General features: G+C 37.4%; 1 protein-coding gene across 6 annotated transcripts; it reads right to left on the bottom strand.

The window, feature by feature from the left end:
* Window positions 1-1573: 1573 nt before the first annotated feature.
* LOC140136196 (histamine N-methyltransferase-like) lies at window positions 1574-16925 on the bottom strand. Of its 6 annotated transcripts, none has more exons than XR_011856626.1 (5): window positions 16822-16925; window positions 10080-10298; window positions 8695-9024; window positions 4493-4903; window positions 1860-1994 (listed from the first exon to the last, which is right to left on the bottom strand). XR_011856626.1 is itself a non-coding variant. In XM_072157906.1 (5 exons), exons 2-4 carry the CDS (start codon window positions 10285-10287, stop codon window positions 6352-6354), a joined length of 894 nt encoding a protein of 297 aa, XP_072014007.1. In that variant the 5' UTR covers window positions 10288-10298; window positions 16822-16925; the 3' UTR covers window positions 4791-4903; window positions 6333-6351. The 6 variants fall into 6 exon arrangements, 5 of the variants coding, with proteins under 5 accessions (XP_072014003.1, XP_072014004.1, XP_072014008.1 ...); XM_072157906.1 differs by lacking the exon at window positions 1860-1994 and adding an exon at window positions 6333-6707 and having other exon boundaries at window positions 4791-4903; XM_072157902.1 differs by lacking the exon at window positions 4493-4903 and having other exon boundaries at window positions 1574-1994.
* Between the last annotated feature and the right edge of the window lie 3740 nt (window positions 16926-20665).

The following is a 20665-nucleotide window of genomic DNA, read 5'->3' as shown; positions in this document are numbered from 1 at the left end:
CTCGAGTGTGCGGCACATCCCCGTATGGTCATTTGTACTAAGTACCCTAGGATTTGGACTGATACTTCTTCCCATTTTAGTTACTGATCTTAATACAAAAGCACTTATCCAGCATCAGGATTAGCTGGATCAGTATGAACTGATCTGTTATTGTTAACAGCCAGGATGACATTTTTTAATGTATCTCCCCCTCCTCCTCCTCCTTGCCCTCCCATTTCTCTCCCACACAGCAAAGGTTTTCAGCTATAATTAGGTACATATAGTTTGATCAGTCCATAATAGGCGGGAAATGTTAGGCTTTTGACCGCTATGCCGAAAAGTAGACCCACGTTAAGACTGCTATTAGTTGACCTGTCTGGTCTTCATTTTATGTGTTAATAGGACTAATTTGTGATGATTCTGGCAAGATGTCACAAGAAAATTCTCAAAATAAAATATTTTGATATTAATGATAATAATATACTGAAAAAGTATGGCCTGCCGATTACGAGCTGATCAAAGTATAGTCTTGATTATATCTGTCATGAAATAGGGATATTACAGTGTGCAACACTTGCCAATATAATAATGAATAAAAACTGAAATGTTATTCATAAATGTATAAGAAGCGCTTTTATTTGTAAATATACAGCGGTTATATTATAAAACTTACAACAGAGGTTATAAAAATGTGCTTAATTATGTATAATTGGCTGTCAAAGAGGACAAACAAAAAGATAGATGATGTTCTGTAAACATAACTAATTTTTGTTTTATAGCTGACCACTAAGTCCTTAGTCTTAAGTAGCAGAAACGTAATTGACCCCCTCCCCCTCCCTCCCAAATGAAACTAGTTTTGTTTATAGAATGTCATCAATCTTATGGTTTATTCCCTAAAGTAAGATTTTTATTTATGAATAAAGGATATAATAAAAGATTTGTTCTATTCTATATATAATATAAAATATAGATACTGCTAATCACTGCTATAGATATGTTTTTTCTGGAGTTGTGTTGTATGAAATGCTTGTAGTATAGTTGCAATGCGTTTGCTTTATTTGCCATGAAACTACCAAATACAAAAAAAATATTCGTAAAACCTGGCATTTTGTAAAATTAAAGGCCCAATCAGTGATTTGCTCAGCGGGACGATCGTAAAAATAATCAAAATTCAGATTTTGGTATCTTTCTCATTGTCATAGATGTGCTTACATAGCCTTCTAGTGGTTCAGCCGAAAGCTGCGTATTTAAGACAAAATAATGCATTTTACATGAATCTGTCATTTATAGAAGTCAATACGCCTAAAGGTCCAAGTTGTCACTGGAGTTGGAACAGATAATATCACCCATGGCTTTTGTCACCGGGCTTTTATCTTATCAATACTTTTATGGGGTGCTTACAATGAATAGCATTCAAAGCATTTTTTGTGAAATCATGTTGAAAAGCAGAATACTAAAACTGTAGCAACTCGGCAACAAAACGAGACCGAAGCCAGGCACTCATTTTGTCTTTTCCCTATGATTTCATTGTTACCCATTGAAATGTCACAAGAGCAAGGGGATTCTTAAAACAACGCTTGAGAGGAGCGTTGGGGTTACTAAATCATTTGTAAATAGTTTAGCAGAATAAAGTAGTTTTTCGTAGCGATATAATTACTGAACAACTGTGACACCCCAGTCACCCCTGAAATACCGTCGACCATCATCTCGTTTCTCGGTACATTTATCGCTCCCAAGAAACTTGAGAAACCTGTCTCCAAGTTGGTCATCGCTATTCTTCCTGAAATCAATGCAGTGTGCTGCAAAATCTATTAACAAATCTGCCTCAGGTGAAGGATTATCGGCAAAGCAGTCGGTCATCTCGACACGGATTGGAATCAAACTGTCGCAGTGAGCTATTCCAGCATCATCAAAATGCCGTCGCACATGGCTGATATCAACGTCCGAAAAACCAAAATTCGACTTGGAGCCAAGTTTAGGGAACTCTCTCATGATGTTACCAAGGCCGCTTGTATCTAGGATAAAATAGTGTGATTATTTTTTAAATATACAGCTAAACTTTCAACTGTAATTGCGAAACGTGATTTTTCTCCAACTGAAAACCTGGTACGATTGAAAGCCCTTAAGCATGACTTCTCAAACGGAAAAACAACTAGGTTTCTCGATATTAAAAGCCAATTTTTAATTGGTTTCTCAGTTAAGAAACCATTTCATGTAAAACCATTGATTTCTCCTATCGATAAACCTGGTTTTTTAATTCAGAAAACTTGTTTTTTCAAAGTCGATAAAGAAAGGTTTTCAAAACTTTTCCAAAATGATGAACTGGTTTGTCGATTTCTGAATAGGCCTATGATTATTTTAAACCATAATACCTTTAGGTATTATGGTCTCAGTTTTAAGGTTTTTTTACCTCTGTAATAAAACTAAGGAGTAAAACAATAATAAGTGGATTTGTTTCTATATTTCAAAAAGTATTTCATTAATTGAAAAGATTTTTGGCATTCATCATCGATAGACTCATAGCATCAAAGATACCGATTTCATACCTGTAATTTACTTCGTGCTTTTATGAGCACGCATTAAATGAAAAAATGAAAGAATTTAAAAGTTGCAACAACTTCTCGATAATACAAGTGCGATATAATCACTGAACAACTGTTTCACCCCAGTCACCCTTGTATTACCGTCGACTATCGTCTCGTTTCTCCGTACATTTATCGCTCCTAAGAAACTTGAGAAACCTGTGTTCGAGTTGGTCATCGCTATACTTCCCGAAATCAATGCACTGGACTGTAAAATCTCAAAGCAAATCAGCCTCAGATGAAGGATTCTCGGCAAAGCAGTCGGTAATCGCCACGCGGATCGGGAATACATTGTCGTAGTGAGCTATGGTAGCTTATGGTGGTTATACCGGCCTCATCAAAATGAGCTAAAATGACGCCCCCCCCCCTTCATCACCCCCGCTGCGGGCTTGGAGATTATTGAACCGTTGTAGTTGGGTATCTTGGTATCTTGGTGTAGTGTGAACTCACTAGTAGGCTTACTCATGTTTGGTTATGACAGTTATGTTATTATTATTTATACTGTGAGCACCTGACCGTTCAGCATGGATTATGTTGCTCTTTCAAGCCTATGTTTAGCAGCTTTTAGTATCACGACTCAACTGCTTGGAACTTCGTGATCTTGAAAAACGTCGGGGGAGGGGATGTATAGAAAGCAACAATGAAGATACAAGAAAGGCAATGAAAACAAACACACAGACACATAATATTTTGGCAACGTATTTACATGTTAATTAAAGACAATCTATAGTAACATGCATTACACTTTAGGAGGGAAAGTTATGGCGGTGGCGGGATAGCTTTGTGCCGAGTTTAGTTCTGGTGGGATGTCCAATCCAGGACTATTATAGGTCCTACTATTTTGCTTTGTGCAGGGTCGGGTGCGTGGGTGTGCGCCCATTACCCAGGCCCAATCACCCATTTCGCAGGGTATAACCCCACATTACAATAATTGTTCCCCCTTATACTCATTTGTAACGCTATGATGGCTGCACATCAACTGTTCAGTGCCAGAAGTGGTTAAGTGCAATAGCTGTCATGTATATGAGTACACTATAAAGTGCCAAATGTTCATAGGGAAGCTATTGCACTTACCCACTTCTGGCACTGAGCAGCCGATGTACTTGCATGCATATCCAGAAAATATACTCAAGTTAAAAGTTTATGTATTGTAAGACGTTCTTCGCCTGTAAATCACTCGCCGAATTCGGAGTTCATAGTCAAGGAAATGAACTGATTTTGTATTCAAACTTTTTTTAAAGTTAACATGGTCAAGATAATAAAATTACCATTTTGTCACAACATACTTTCAACGACTCTGTTACTGTGTTTTTGAAGAAGCGAACCCTTCTTTGGCGCGGTTCCCTGTTAGATACGGAAGGCTTTGCATCAGATACAATGATTTTAATCCCTTACCTTGAAGATGAGTGGTCAAAAATTTCATTGCCATCCTCAATACTCAGAATCAGATTTTAGTTGCCCAGGAATAACTTTGAAATATTATGGCGATCGAACGATCAAAACTTCAATTGAGATTATCGTGCCCACACAATCATGGTATATAATTCGTTGGCATTGATATTGCTGCGACGATTGTGTACGACGATGTTGGTGCAGAAAGGTAGTTTTTCGTCTAACTTGGGTCAATTAAGACATCTTTTAGTCTAGCCTATATGATAGGTTACTGGGTCTAAGCTGTGCAATTGTGTTCGTATCTAAAGGGGAACCTCGCCTTAGTTCCGTTTTTTTTTAAATATATTATAATGTTAAATATTCGGACAATCTTGCGTGCGATTTTCCGTTGCTCACGTACGTACACGTGCAAATGATTAGCTTTCTTTCGGGTTTTGTTTTTCTTATGTTACGCATGTCCCATCGCGATGCATCGGTAAACCGCACGCAAAACGTCGGTCTATTATACTGGCCCCGGTTTACTGGTCCTTATGCATTACCAAATAACAGTTGAGGTAGTGTCCAATTAAACGAACCAAAGCAGTTCCGAAGATTTTATTTTGGTACCACAGTTACTCCCCAATCACCATTGTAGAAAAATCTGTCACCATCCTGCTTGAAGTCGCTCCGTAGAAATGCCATCATCTTGGCGTTAAGTTCAGGTGAGGCATTTTGACGAAAATTGATTGTGTGCGTGACAAAGTCAACCAAAAGATAGCTTTCTTCAGAGGGTTCCGTTGCAAAAACCTTGGTCATGTCGTACGGAACATCCAAATTGATATCTTGGTAGGGAATGCCGTGTTTGTCAAAGTGGCTGCTTATGTGAGCTGATGTAGCGCCAGAAAATGGAAACTTATCTGAGTGACCCAAATCAGGAAAAGCCTTCCATGTGCGAGCCAAAGAACTGTTGTCTGTATGAATTAAAGTATATAGTAATAAAGTGAACATGATTCAGTTTCATGACTGATGGGATGTATTAAATTTGGGTATGACGCATTTTTTTTTAACTTCAAAAGCCTGGTGGTGTATAGTATTGAGATCAGATTCTCATGGTTTAAAATAAAAGTGCGTGATTCGGAGATGCGACAATTGACGAAAATTCCTTATTTGTCATTTTAAAAGGTGTAGATATGCCCATATATTCAAATTTACGGCTCCACAAATATCGCAAGGACACGTGATTGCGGTCATGGGAACGCCAGACGCAGCAAATTGCCAGGAAACCCTATAATTGGGGCTGGGGGTGCTACTGGAATTGAAAATTTAAACACCGTGTTTAAACAAGCTTTCAAGAACAATTCTCGAACCTATCTCGGATCTAGAACCTCAAAAATACTCGGCGCCTGCGACTGCATAAGTAACGTATGTTACGGAATAATAAACATGCTATTATTATATACACAGTACCAAAAATGTCAGTGTTTATTTTTGTGGAACTGTAAAGGTGCATGAATGAATATCTTTAAGCATGATACTGGCGGTGGCAGCATACGTTCAAGGAAGCAAAGCTGGGCGAAACAATTCGAGTTGCAGATGGATGTGCAAACTATTAAATGCACGATGAAGCAGAATTTGCCGTTAAATGCCAATGGTCGCACGGTAGGGCCTGAGACGAATATGTAGGTATATTCGTCTCAGGGTAGGGCGGGGTGTGCAAATTTTCAAACTGACAAATCTAGTTGAAGCATAAATAAGCAACATATGTCATCGATAGCTATACCTGTATACCATGTATACGACTATGTAGTTCGCTTATACTCTTAGAAAACAGTTAAGCTAAAAAGGTTCTCAAGCTGTCCTGTACAGCGGCGGCGTAGCGTCATAGGGGCACGGGGAGCACGCGTGTGTTCTCCCAATAGATTTGGATATCGATATCAATCGATCAAAACTTTAAGTGAGAATCGCGTGCCCACCCAAACATGATATAATAATTGCGATGATTGCGTACGCCGATGTTTGTGCAGAAAGGCAGTTTTGCGTCTGACTTGGGTCAATCAAAACATCTTTTAGTCTAGCCTAGCTATGATATGTAACTAAGCTGTGCAATTGTGTTCGTATCTAAAGTGGAACAGTGCCATTGTTTTTTATATTATTATATGGTTGGACATTCTTGCGTGCGATTTTCCGTTGCTCACGTACATGTTTCTAAGTTCGGCTCCACTGCGATTTTCCGATCAAATGATTACTTTTTTAGTAGCTTTCTTTGGGGCCAGTTTTTCTTCTGTTACGCGTGTCCCAACGGTAAACCGCACGCAAAACGTCGATCTATTATACTGGCCCGGTATACGGGTCCTTATGATGTATTGCCAAAGAGTTACGGTAGTGTCCAATTAAACGAACCAAAGCAGTTCCGAAGATTTTATTTTGGTACCACAGTTACTCCCCAATCACCATTGTAGAAAAATCGGTCACCATCCTGCTTGAACTCGTTCCGTAGAAATGCCATCATTTTGGCGTTAAGTTCTGCTGAGGCATTTTGACGAAAATTGATTATGTGCGTGACAAAGTCAACCAAAAGATCGCCTTCTTCAGAGGGTTCCGTTGCAAAAACCTTGGTCATGTCGTATGGAACATCCAAATTGATATCTTGGTAGGGAATGCCGCGTTTGTCAAAGTGGCTGCTTATGTGAGCTGATGTAGCGCCAGAGAATGGAAACTTATCTGAGTGACCCAAACCAGGGAATGCCTTCCATGTGCGAGCCATAGAACTGTTGTCTGTATGAATTAAAGTGGTAATAAAATGATTCAGTTTCGTCTCCACAGATCTCGCAAGGACACGTGATATCGCGGTCATAAGAACGCCAGGCGCAGCAAATTGACAGGAAACACTCCCTATAAATGGGGGTGCTTGGAATGGAAAGTTTAACACCGGGTTTAAACAATCTTTCAAGAACCAAAACCTCTAAAATACTCGGCGCCTCCGACTGCATCGTATGTTTATATGGATTAATAAACATGCTAGTATTAGATACACATTGCCAAAAAGTGTTTATTTTTGTGGAACTAAAGGTGCATGAATGAATATGTGAAGACCTGAGCGCAAGAAGACCGTAAGTCCACTTGGCCCCTCAACATGTATACACTAATTGCGTATAGTTTCGTATAGTTTGGTAATGTTTTATACATGTTCAGGGGCCAACACAAATCTTTCACAACCTTTCATGATGTTTTCACCCTGGAACATACATTAAACATTATAAAACCCTCAGAAACTATACGTAACTTTAGTATATACATGTTGAGGGGCAAAGTGGACTTACGGTCTTCTTGCGCTCAGGTCTTCATGTATACAAGCAGGTGATACTTGGGCGCTGCATACGGAAGCATAAGGAAGCAAAGCTGGGCGAAACAATTCGAGTTGCAGATGTGCAATCTACTAGTAATATTACAGTCATGCATGATGATGTAAATTGCCGCATGGTATAGGGTGTGCAATTTTTCAAGCTGACAAATCCAGTTGAAGCACAAATAAGCAAAGTATGGCAACGATAGCTATGCATGTATAAGCCTATGTAGCTCGCTTACACTCTTAGAAAAAAGTTTCCAAGTAGGGTCTCAAGCTGTCCTGTACAGTGGCGTAGCTTCATACGAGCAAGGGGCGAACGTGCCCACCAACAATCGATTTGGAAATTTAGAAAATCAGGCCCGGTGCACCCCCCCCCCCCTCCCTCCAATAATGGTCGATTCCCCCCTAGGATGACTCACGCCACGCCACTGGTCCTGTATAGAACTTTTCAAGGAACATAAAGGCTCTATAATGGCAAGAAAGAACTTACCTGTGAAAAAGGGTTTTGATAAAATTAAGCCAGAATGAACCATTTTGGGACCATTCTTGCAATTTCCTAGATTCCTAGCAGTCCTGTATGATATAGAACCCCTTGAACCCTTTTATCTAAAGAGTATGCAGTGAGATAAAGATGCGTCTGCCGCCACGTATCTTATCAATTGAATACATGAATACAAAAGCCACCTAAGTCCATAGGAAGTGATTTTGAGAGAAAAACCTGTGTGTCATTTTAATTCCTTCAGTTAGATTTACCTGGTTAATATGGTAAGTTTTACGTGCAAATGAGTGGATTAACCTGTAGGCCTATTAGGTATGACGATTAGCATTTCAGGGACTTCGTGGGGTTCATTTTAAATTTTGGACTTAGGTGGTTTTTTGAATCATATACAAAGACAACAATGTTAGAATGAGATTAGTAAGATAATACAAAATAAAGCACACAGGTATGTATAATGTTGATAAGCATTCTGCCATGTAATATAAACCACACACTTTCCTTTATTAAACCCATTTTTTGTTCAAAAGTCACTCTAGCAATGAATGTGTTACAAGTGGACTTTTATACATACTGGATTTCAATCAATGTGTTACAAGACTCAAATCATGGAATTGGGTGATTCTTTCATACATGCTATTTTTCACATGCTTAATAGACACAGAGAATGAATTTGAGTTGTTCTTTCATGCATATGACAGGCCTATGTATAGCAACAATACCCATGCTTAACTCAATTTGGCCGAAGTATGGACTTAGGTGGCTTTTGTATTCATATATTCAATTATACATCTCTTTACGTGATTTGTCAACTTTGAAAAAATCTTATTTCTTTAGCAGATGGCGGATGGGATTTTTCTTCTAAATTTAAAATTAAAATTCTAACGTGAAAAACTATATTTCTGTCGTTAATTTCTTACCCGATGTTAACATCACCACCAGCAACCCGCCTTCATCTAGCAGTCCATACAAGTAATCCAGCCACTTGCCTAGATCGTTGAAGTAATACAAGGAATGAACGGCACTGATAAAATGAAACTTGGACGTATCTCCATCTTTCTCACGTTTCTGTTGATACTCTTCTAGCAGTAGTTGCTCCCAGTGGTAGTCGATCCCTTTCAAATCTGCGGTATTTGCTGAGACGTATTCCTTGTATTTGCCGGAAAGCTCAGCCGATGGTTCGACCACGTGATTATCGATGCGCGGGAACTTTTGAAGGAGTTGTTTGAGAATGTGACTCTCCAATTCACCTGTGATATAATAAATAATTGATAAGTTAATTACAATCCCTTTCAGCACTGTTACGGGCAAAATGTATTGACACTATCTATTATTAATATATTCGCTGACGTATTGCACGTTAGTATCCATTGGTTACTGGTTCAAGCCTAGGCTCATACACCTATTCCGAATTATGATATACCATAGGCTTTGTGTTGTGGTCATTTCGATCAGTGGTTCATAACAAAGAAAGCATGTGCATATCCCAAATTTGGAATACGACCAAATATTTTGGAATAATGGTCATTCTTTAAGGGATCCAAAATGAGCGTTTATTGAGTTTCGACAGTATTTTTTGTGGGACATGAGAGCACCTCAGACCTATCGAATTGCATTCTGAATACGAAGCATGTCTTTCTGATATCAAATAATTTTCATTTTTTAAAATCACAATATAATACAAATTTTATGACAAATTATAAAAATTTGATATTTTTCAAATTTTTGATATATAACAGTCCTCGAAGTAAATTATATAAATCGAATGATATATTCTTAAAGTGTATGTAGCTGGGAGGAAAAGCCGACGGTCAATTGAAAATTTTGACCTTTCATATTGAAGATATGGATTTTTTCACAAAAAGACCTAATTTGTTTTGGTGTTTTGGGAAAAAATCCATATCTTCAATACGAAAGGTCAAAATTTTCAATTGATCGTCGGCTTTTCATCCCACCTACATACACTTTAAGTATAAATCATCAGATTTATAAAGTTTACTTCAAGTACTGTTAAATATCAAAAATATCAATTTTAATGATTTGCCATAAAATGTGTATTAAATTGCGAATTTCAAAAATCAAAATTATTTGATATCAGAATGACATTCTTCGCATTCAGAATGCAATTCGATATGTCTGATGTGCTCTAATGTCCCAAAATAAATACTGTCCAAACGTTCATACCCCAGCCCTTAAGGGGATAATTAGGTGTCAAGTATCCTCACAACCCTGGAACTTGCTTGGTTACCCGGGCACTTGTACAAGTTGACCCCCCCAGCTGGATATGATATAACACCGGAAATACCTGAGCCGCTGCCAACACCCAGAGTACGTAGCGGCTGTTCCTCTGAAATCTTCACTTTCAGCTTTGGCATGATATCTGTGGTAAACCCAGATTTACACCATCTCTCCATCGTACCAATCCTGTCACCTAGCTTGTCATACAATAGGAAGGCTTTGTTGTAGTGTTCATTGTCTTCGTAAATGTTTCGGAGTTGTCCACCATCCGCCATGATGATAACTTCTGCTGGGAAAGAATGGGTTTACCCGTGAAAAGAGATAATGATATCTATAATAAACGTGTGTGATGATAAAGCTAAATACTTAATCGTGAGATAGGTCAACCTAAACCTATAGTGTAATGAAATGTACTACTAAAGGAAAATGTTAAAATTGCTTTATTAGCTTCGGGCTTTGGGTTGTTTTTTTTATTTCAAAAATGTAATATATTATAAGGAACAACCTTTCACAATTGTAATTTGTTTGGGTTTTTTTTCGGGTAAGATTTTTTTTTTCTTATGGGTTAGAAATGTAATAAAATAAGTATATGATAAATAAGTAATATGATAACCTCTGCTGGTATAAGAATGGGTTTACCAAAAGAGATAACGATAACTATAATAAACGTGTGTGATGATAAAGCTAAATACTTAATCGTGAGATAGGTCAACCTAAACATATAGTGTAATTAAATGTACTACTAAAGGAAATTGTTAAAATTGCTTTATTTAGCTTCGGATTTTTTTGAGTTTTTTTTTTCAAAATTGTAATATATTATAAGGAACAACCTTTCACATTTATAACACAATTGTAATTTGTTTGGGGTTTTTTTCTATTTTTTTCTTATGGGTTAGAAATGTAATAAAATAAGTCATTATGTACAAAATTCATTCATGGACCTATTTATCAAATTTCTAACCTGCAAGAAAAAACTGTGTTTTGAATTTGAAAACTTTGTGAAATGTTTCTCTTGTAAAAATAAAATGAGGTAAAACATTAGGAAGCCACGTTAATGCATAATATCACTAAAATATGTCAACCCTGTTGTGGGGGAGGGTAAACGTTAGGCTGGGTTGGAGTTGTATAATTAATTAGCGTAAAAGGAGGGAATAGGTTAGAGTTTGCAATAGTTCGCAATTAAAGTATTTGAAGTTTGAGAGTACCATGGGTACAGGGGTGTACGGTGGCGGAAGTGGCGCCGGCGGAAGCGGCGCCGGCGGAAGCGGCGCTGCATAAATGTATATACATACAGTTTACAGTAATGCATCACTGATGACTCACCATACAGACTACGGTCTTTTCAATATCACAAAACACTTAATAACAACTGCGTCACTTGCTTGCTTACAGTTACACTACATAATTATCCTATCATGGATGTGTCTAAGCCATCAAAACATGTGGAAATGCCAAAATGTGATATCTGCGACAAGGCATTCACCAAGAAGAACTCTTTAAACCGGCATACAAAATCTGCTCATGGTGATGGATCCAGGTTCATCTGCTATGTTTGTGGAGCAAGCTTTACCCGAATGGACGGGCTTCTTAAGCATGAAAGGAAGCATGCGCCAACCATCTTGAAGTGCAGTAAATGTGACAAGGTATTTTCTCAGAAGGATAATTTGACACGCCATGAGAAAATGCATAGTACATGTAAAGAGCTATTTATATGCACATTTTGTGGAAAGACATTTTCTCGAAAAGATTCCTTGATAAAGCATGGAGATATATGCAGTAAACAGTGTCAACCTTCCTCAAGGTCCAAATATAAGGATCCTAAGTCCCACGGTCGGTGTAGAAATCAATTGGAGTGCTGCATCTGTGCTGAAGTGTTTACCAGAAAGAATTCCCTTAAGCGACATGTTGAGTCTCATGAAAAGAAGAGATATTCCTGTGAACAATGTGGGAAAGAATGGACTAGGAAAGATAAAGTCAAAAGTCATTCCTGTCCAAAAAAGCCATCTTCAACATCTTCAGCAGCTGCGCCTGGAAGAAGCAATAACATAAATCCTGATATGGGCCTCTAAATTTGCGATTTATTCCGTGTTCGTTCACATGATCGAGATTTTAGGCCATGGAAATTTAAGTGATCTGAAGACAATTTACTAAATCGCTTTTTCATTAACTACTGTTAATGTTGTGTACATGCATGGAATAATTTTCCGACACACTAGGGGCACCTTGCTTCTGTAAATATCACAAAGATGGAAAATATGTTAAATTTGAAGAGTATCGTTTCGACGAATTTTATTGAACCTCAATTGCCTTATGGCGAATCTTACAGGGGCCCCCATCAAGATCTGGTACTAGGACAAACCCAACCTCTTTTGTGTTTAGTATCGTTAATTAAGTAGTCAATACAATTGCCCGGTACAATTGAGAATACAATTACGCTTAATTAGAGTTACATGTTGTTGTTTTTCTTTCTCTTTCCCCCTTATTTCATTTTCGCTTTTGCTCGGGGCCCCTAAACCCTCGGGGCCCATGGACTTCGTCCACCCTGTCCTCCCGCTTGCTACGCCCCTGGTGGAAGTCTGTACGTGATGCTTAATAGGTCATCAGCAACATGTCTCAAGCGCTTAGCTGAATCTGTTGGTTGGTCATTTGTAATACAAGATTGGTGTGAACCCCTTCCTGTGGGAGGCTGCACTTCTGTACGCGCCATCTACTTCGTTTTTATCCCAACTCAACATAGAAACGGCGGTTATGTGGCGTAGGTTTTGCAAAAGGTCTGAAGTGAATTTGTAAAAGAAAGAGTACAATCATGTACTGTTTTACCCAAGGCACACCAAAGGAAAGGAAAGTCTTAAAATCTTACATGCCTTATTGCTTGGGCAAAGCTCCAAGCTGATCATGCATCATCAACAAAAATATTTGCGCAAACAAATATATAATAGATAACAAAAAGTGCTACCTTCCGGCGTTACAAGGCTTTGAAAGGCCAGTTATAAGGCCAAAACTTAATGCAATGCTGCCGCAAACTTTCAGTTAAATTGGTGCAAAAATTATGTTTCGTGGCATTGAATATGTTTCAGAAGCAAACACAACTGTTCGCATACATTATGGTGTCGAGTTACAACATGACGAAAGAAACTCTTTGCTCAAAGGAAGAAGAAAATTCTCATTTTCACAAACCTGAATGTTTGAAACCGGTATCAGAGGTGTGAGAGACCAGATATTTATTTGTTTCCAGATATTAGATATATTTTTTTCAACTTCCAGATATTTTTCCACACTTTTTGTGTACAAAAGTATGTATGGTTTAAATAATTTCAGTGTTGGTGGCAGCCTGGCGGGCCGTTTTAGTACTGACTTTTCCTAAAGTGTATGACTTCCCACCATCCATATACTAATGTACAATCGCAGTATGTTTCAAGAGTCAGCTGAAGACTCACTTTGTTCACTAACGATTAAAGTCTCATTCAGTGATCCCAGCACAAGTGTAAAAAATTGAAATTGTTTATAAATTGCTTAAAAGTGAAGGGTATGTCATTCAAATTGTCATTTGGTATTTTGGAAATGAAACATTTGGCAAAAACAAAGAAAACAGCAGTATTAACGAAGTTGAAGTCCCATTCAAATACATATAGCTAATTTATATAGGCCTACTGTCAGTATATAAATTACAGATTTATGTAAATGCCTTATTTTGTCTTAAATACATGGCATTTGGCTGAACTACTAGCAGGCTATGTTAGCACATCTATGACGATGACAAAGGTACCAAAATCTGAATGTTGATGATTTTTACGATCGACCGGATGAGCAATGTATTTCTCTTGTTTTTTGTGTCTCATCTAGTTTTGACATTTTGTAAAATGCTTTGTTCATTATTTGTTTAGTTTATAATAGCGCTATATAACTACGTGATGTTTTATATAAAAGTATGTGCAAGAATATTGTTGTTATTCTTTCACAGGTTTTCACTTATGTACCTGATGAAAGTAAATACAACTCTAAACGATATCGGACTTCCTGGTCCTTTGATCAATTTTTACAAATGAGGCGTCAATACATCTCCCGTAACAAAATGTAGATTTGGATATTGATGATTTTTACGATCGACCGGATGAGCAATGTATTTCTCTTGTTTTTTGTGTCTCATCTAGTTTTGACATTTTGTAAAATGCTTTGTTCATTATTTGTTTAGTTTATAATAGCGCTATATAACTACGTGATGTTTTATATAAAAGTATGTGCAAGAATATTGTTGTTATTCTTTCACAGGTTTTCACTTATGTACCTGATGAAAGTAAATACAACTCTAAACGATATCGGACTTCCTGGTCCTTTGATCAATTTTTACAAATGAGGCGTCAATACATCTCCCGTAACAAAATGTAGATTTGGATATTTATTTCATTGATCGACTTACGAACATTGCGGCTTATTACAGAGTAGTTACTTTTTGTGCTTTAGGCATGTTAGGTGTATACATGAAATGGGAGTCAAACACACACAAATTCGCACGAGTATAGAGTTTCATTTCATCAGCTGTCGAGTGTAGATCCGTCGGAACACGCTTTTCAATACAGAATAAATGCTAACCTCATCGACGTCATCGTGACATCATCCAAGCAGCAAAGTTCATTTCCCATTGAAAAAGCGTTATCCGACGGACCTGCAGTCGACCATTCTGCTAGGTATAAGTGAAAAGCTGCGAATTTATGTGTGTTTGACTCTATTCTTTCATGCTACACCTAAAGCACAAAAAGTTCGTAATATGCCGCAATTGTTCGTAAGTCGATCAATAAAATAAATATCCAAATCTACATTTTGTTACAGAAGATGTCTTGGTACCTCATTTGTAAAAATTGATCAAAAATTGAATTAGGGCCAGGAAGTCCGATGTAAAGCAAAGGTTGCACTTGACGAGACATGTCTACTCAGCAAACACACAAAAAATGGTTTTAACGTTATAAACATTGCGATAAAAATGAACACGTTTATAAATACGTTTTGGTTTTGGTCAACACTTATTGAAATTAAAAGTCGGATTATATAGGCCTAAAGGTCATGAAAACGTTTTATATGAAAAACACTACAACAAGATTTTTAAAAATGATGTCAAATGTTATTGCAAAATATTTTATTGCCAAACATTTACGCGAAACATTTTGTCAAGAAATAATAACATTATGTTAGAATGTTTTTCAACAAATTTTCAAAAATGTTTCTGAATACTAATAACGTTCTAGAACCCGACATAAATGTTTTCTCTTTAACGTTTTGTGTTTGCTGGGTAAATTTAGCTATATATAAAACTGATATAGCCCGGGTATTTACTTTTTGTACCGGTGTGTAATTTGCCTATAGATAAAGCATGCATATCTATTATGTTAGTGCTCACAGTTCACAACGTAATGAACGCCTGAACGATATACACAATTTCATAGTGCATTTCGAGATATGAAAAGGACCCATATGATTATTGACCCAGGTCTTTATAAAAAATGATGAGTGTCACCTCCGGGTAGAACAATATTTTTATAGCTTTTTTATTATACATTGTATTCTTTTTTCTTTCATTTTACACCATACGGGTGTTTAAAGCAATATTATAACATTTTCAAACAAAATAGATTAGCATTTCTTTGCCATAATATGTTAGCTTTTACTGTCAGATATATCCCCTTTTATTTTGAGTCGAACTACTACGGCAAAGCAAAGAAAATTGAATTTACTACCAGCGCACATGTCGCCAATACGTACCACTCCTTCGGTCATGTTGTGGTACGACCCTTTGTTGTGTATATCACCGTCCCGCACGCCGTGACGTACTGTGTGTTATGAACATCGTGTATGCGTTCGACTAATAATTCCATCGTAATAATAAAGCGCTGAATCAGCCTTTAATTCAAAATCACGGATTTTGACAAAACTACAGCACTTAGAGTCTTGATTTTTGCAGGGTATATTGGTTTAATAAAGTACAATTTAATCGTGTAAAAAAAGGATTTTTAAAAATTCAGTGAGGGCGTCTTCCTCAGCAAATGTGGTTATAATATGGCTTTATTTAATTCTTGGCATTTAAAGACCAAAAAGCGAGTGAGTTAAAGGCCCACTCAGTGATTTGCTCATCCAGACGCTCGTAAAAATCATCAAAATTCAGATTTTGGTACCTTTGTCATTGTCATACAATATGTATACATAGCCTGCTAGTGGTTCAGCCGATATCCGTGTATTTAAGACAAAAGGCAAATACATGAATCTGTATTACTGACAGTATATAAATTAGCTGAATGAGGCTTCATCTTCGTCAATACTGCTATTTTCTTCATTTTTTGCCAAAGTTTTCATTTCAAAAATACCAAATGACAATTTAAATGACTTATCCTCCACTTTTAAGCAATTTAGGCCTATAAACATTTTAAAAAGTTTTTTAAAGTATAAAGTAATATATAGGCTGATACCATTTCATGGTTCAGCAACCTTTTGTAGAGAACTAGCTGGCAGGTGATAATCAATGTCCGGGGTTCATGTTTGCTACCTGCAGGCAGAGCTATAGCTACAAGCATGGATGCAGATCTACTACAATACTACTGGTATTCAATTTGTAACATGTGCAACTACATGTATATAATCTTTTGCACTGCACTGGTGGTGTTGAAAATCCATTCACATATTTTATTCCGGGTTTTAACATCAGTAACACAATAACATTGGAGTTTAATATGGTTCAGTTTAGGGTACACTCAGGACCGTAAGGTTATGCTTGAACATTTTTTTAGTTACACATTAAGTTCGAAAATAATAATATTACTTACGCGGTTTTCCTCCAATTGCTTGTATAGCTCTGTATTATGAACTTGAAAGACGAACGCAGCTTCAGTTACTGGACCGGAGTACGAGTGTGGTGTCGACCCGTATTTACGTAGTCTGACCTGGTGCAATGAATATAAACTAGACATTTTGTGTTCACAGAACAAACACCCAGTCGTGTCGTTTCGTGCATGAGCTAAGAAATTGAGCTTGCATGGTCGTCTATTCAGAGGAGGGGTAGGTACGGTGTACCATGAGGGACATGCAAACTTCAAATCAGTTTTTGCAAACTTCAATCACTTTTTGCTATCACTTTTTGCTAACTTCAGTTTTTGCAAAAATCAGTTTTTGCAAACTTAATCAGTTTTTGCAAACTTCAATCAGTTTTTGCAAACTTCAATCAGTTTTTGCAAACTTCAATCAGTTTTTGCAAACTTCAATCAGTTTTTGCAAACTTCAATCAGTTTTTGCAAACTTCAATCAGTTTTTGCAAACTTCAATCATCGTTTTGTTTTTGCAAACTTCAATCGTTTTTGCAAACTTCAATCAGTTTTTTCAAACTTCAATCGTTTTTGCTAACTTCAAACACTTTTCCGCTAACTTCAATTGTTTTCGCAAACTTCAAACACTTTTCGCAAACTATAATTGTTTTCGCTAACTTCAAACATGGTGGGGGCATCAGGGGGGGCATGGCTTCTGGAAGTTCTGAGTGGAGGGAATTCCCCTTTCAGGTTATGCCACTGCTGGTTCTAGGGTCCAGTGGCGTAAGGGGTAATGTGGTGGGGGCCAAGAGCCAGGCCTGTAGCCCCCCCCCCCCGTCGCCCTCCCATGCCAAAGGCCCAAAAAGTCCCCTTTTGTACAGCGTATTATATATATTCTCTCCTTCACCAGTGTTCACGGGTTCGATTCTAGGAGCTCCTTCTGAGTCGGCCGAGGCATGAGTATTACAAACATTGTTTACAGGTTCACAAAAGCGTTTTGAAGTTGGCAAAACGTGTTTTGAAGTTAGCAAAAAGTGTTTTGAAGTTTGCAAAAAGTCTATTGAAGTTTGCAAAAAGTCTATTGAAGTTAGCAGAAAGTGTTTGAAGTTAGCAAAAAGCCATGCGTCCATGAGAGACAGTAGTCTCTACCACAGACCGATTCTAATTCCATGGAAAGGACCGGGGCGCGCTGCAGTACACTATGCAGGCACATGTAAATCGATACCCATGGTCTGGGAAGCTACACTCAACTGGGGTTACCTTTTCCATCTAACCCAAATGACTCACGCTCAGAGTGACCTCCACTGTCCTTGTACTGGGATGACATGGTTTTATATTTAATCCACAACATGCTCATCTATCAGGGAAACAGTTCTTAAACCCTAACACATTTGTACATTCATTGAATGACCTTTGAAGATTTGGGTACAAAATCTCATACTTTGCAACTTAAAGTCAAATTTTGCACTATGATTATGTAATTGAGGTTATTGGATTATGCCATTGGGATGAGGCTCTTGTGGTTCATAGTGATATCCTACCTAGGGATAGCCTTGGGGTTGTTGCCATACCATTTGTCTTTGAAAGGGTGTGAAAAGTTAGCAAAAACAGGGTTTGAAGCCGGTTTGAAGTTAACATAAACAGGGTTTGAAGTTAGCATAAAAAGGGTTTGACAAAAACAGGGTTTGAAGTTAGCAAAAACAGGGTTTGAAGTTAACAAAAACAGGGTTTGAACTTAGCAAAAACAGGGTTTGAAAGTTAACATAAACAGAGTTTGAAGTTAGCATAAACAAGAAATGTCTTTAAAAAGACAACGCCATGGATGAAGAGCATGTTTCATAATTTTGCATTGCAAGTACTTGGCCAGCTAGTAAATTTTAATGTTTGGCACAACTAACTGGGTGCGAAATATTGGCATTTATTGGTAAATACCACCAATGACATACTAGGAAATACTCAAAATGTTCATGTCGAAAGCTGAATTGGAAAATGTGTGCTAAATTGGTCTACATTTAATTCATACTTGTAACAAACGGCTCAATGGAAATCACATCCTCCGAGTTTTACAACAATCCAACAATCTATATTCAGATAACCTTAAGAATGTTTGCTGCTAAAGAGATTTCATATCAACCAAATTTCATGACAATCCAACTATCTATTATCAGTAACTGTTAACCTTGATATGACCTTGATGGTTTTGACCCTTAGGGCCTAATTGTGATTACATGCACCACGTTTTATGAAAATCAGACTATCGATGCGCTGTTGACATCAAATGCGCTTGACACCACTTTGAACATTCTGACAATCCAACACAATATATACTTAGTCGACCTCAAATGACCTTTAACAATTTTGGGCAGAATTGTTATCCACAATCTGACAATCTATACTCAATTCACCTCGGGTCACCTTGACCTGCATGACCTTCAACATTTTCCGCTTACTAACCCACCATGTCCATAACAATCTAACTCCTTCGAATTCCTCTCAAATCTTTTATTCATCTAAACTCCAAATTTCTGTCCTTTATTACCTTTTCTGTGTTTTACTATTTACCAATATTTAGTATAAAATCCATTAAAAGCATGGTAATTAATTTTAGATAAAAAAGGGTTTGAAGTTAACAAAAACAGGGTTTGAAGTTAGCAAAAAAGGGTTGAAGTTAGCAAAAAACAGGGTTTGAGGTTAGTAAAAAAGGGTTGAAGTTATCGAAAACGATTCAGGTTAGCGAAAAGTGTTTGAAGTTTATAGCGAAAAGTGTTTGAAGTTAGCGAAAATGATTGAAGTTAGTAAAAAGTGTTGAAGTTTGCAAAAAGTGATTGAAGTTTGCAAAAAGTGACTGAAGTTTGCAAAAAGTGATTGAAGTTTGCAAAAAGTGATTGAAGTTTGCGTTTTTACCAGGGAGGGGGTGGGGGCAGTGGGCATATGTCCCCCAGTCGAAAGCCCCTGATTCCCCCAAATGCAACCAGGTAAAGTACAGGTTCAATGTAGAGTATGTAGTTTCTGCCCCCATGTCAGTGCTCTCGGCCCCCACCCCCTACATACCCCTTTGAACTGCAATCCTTTGAATATGAAAAGTCAGCCGGCCGGGTTGACAGCTGTTGACACCAGGCCCCGGGCACCAGGCTCATTCAAAAAAGTTCTACCTTTATATCTCTGTTATTTTACGTGTCAGGAAATTGAAATAACCCATGATTATACTTTTAAATTCTGGCTACAAAATAAATGTTATTTGATTGAAGTGTGATTTTTGGTTGTTCTGCTGTGTTGGTTAAAGCTTACTTCATTTTTTTACACAAGATCACTAATGAGTATATCATTTACATAACGTTTTAAAACCTAGAAAATTTTACCTGGTTTTAAAATAAAAATGGATTCCTCGCCCTATTTCACTTTTTTGACTCACCCTGTATATTACAGGTGTTAGTAATGTGCCGTATCGAAGAAAAAATGCCTATTGTGATGTGCCCTGAGTAATTTAATTTAATTTGATGATTTATCTTTGTTTACAAAGTTACATGAGTGATGACATTTTAGGGGAATTCCCCTCTCAAATTGAGCAAAACAAGTTGAATCATATCTAATTTGGAATATTTGGAAGCCCCCCTTCAGATTGTAAAGAGATGACATCATGTATGGGATTCCCCTCAGGAAGTGATGTAATGGGATTTCCCCTCAGGAAGTGATGTCATGTGAAAGGTTAATGTTATAATTAAGACTTTGGAATTTCCCAGATTGAGCATAATGTGAAGGTAGTAAATGGCCCATAATAGAATGGGGTTTTTCCCATGCTTGATATATAAGAAATGTAAACACAATTATTGTCACAGTTGATAGTGTTGATCTGGGCTATGCTTACAGT

This window comes from Amphiura filiformis, chromosome 16, assembly GCF_039555335.1.
Source record: "Amphiura filiformis chromosome 16, Afil_fr2py, whole genome shotgun sequence".
In the NCBI taxonomy this organism is placed as follows: domain Eukaryota; kingdom Metazoa; phylum Echinodermata; class Ophiuroidea; order Amphilepidida; family Amphiuridae; genus Amphiura; species Amphiura filiformis.
Note: the sequence above shows the minus strand (reverse complement) of the source record. Positions and strands in the feature narration are given on the sequence as shown.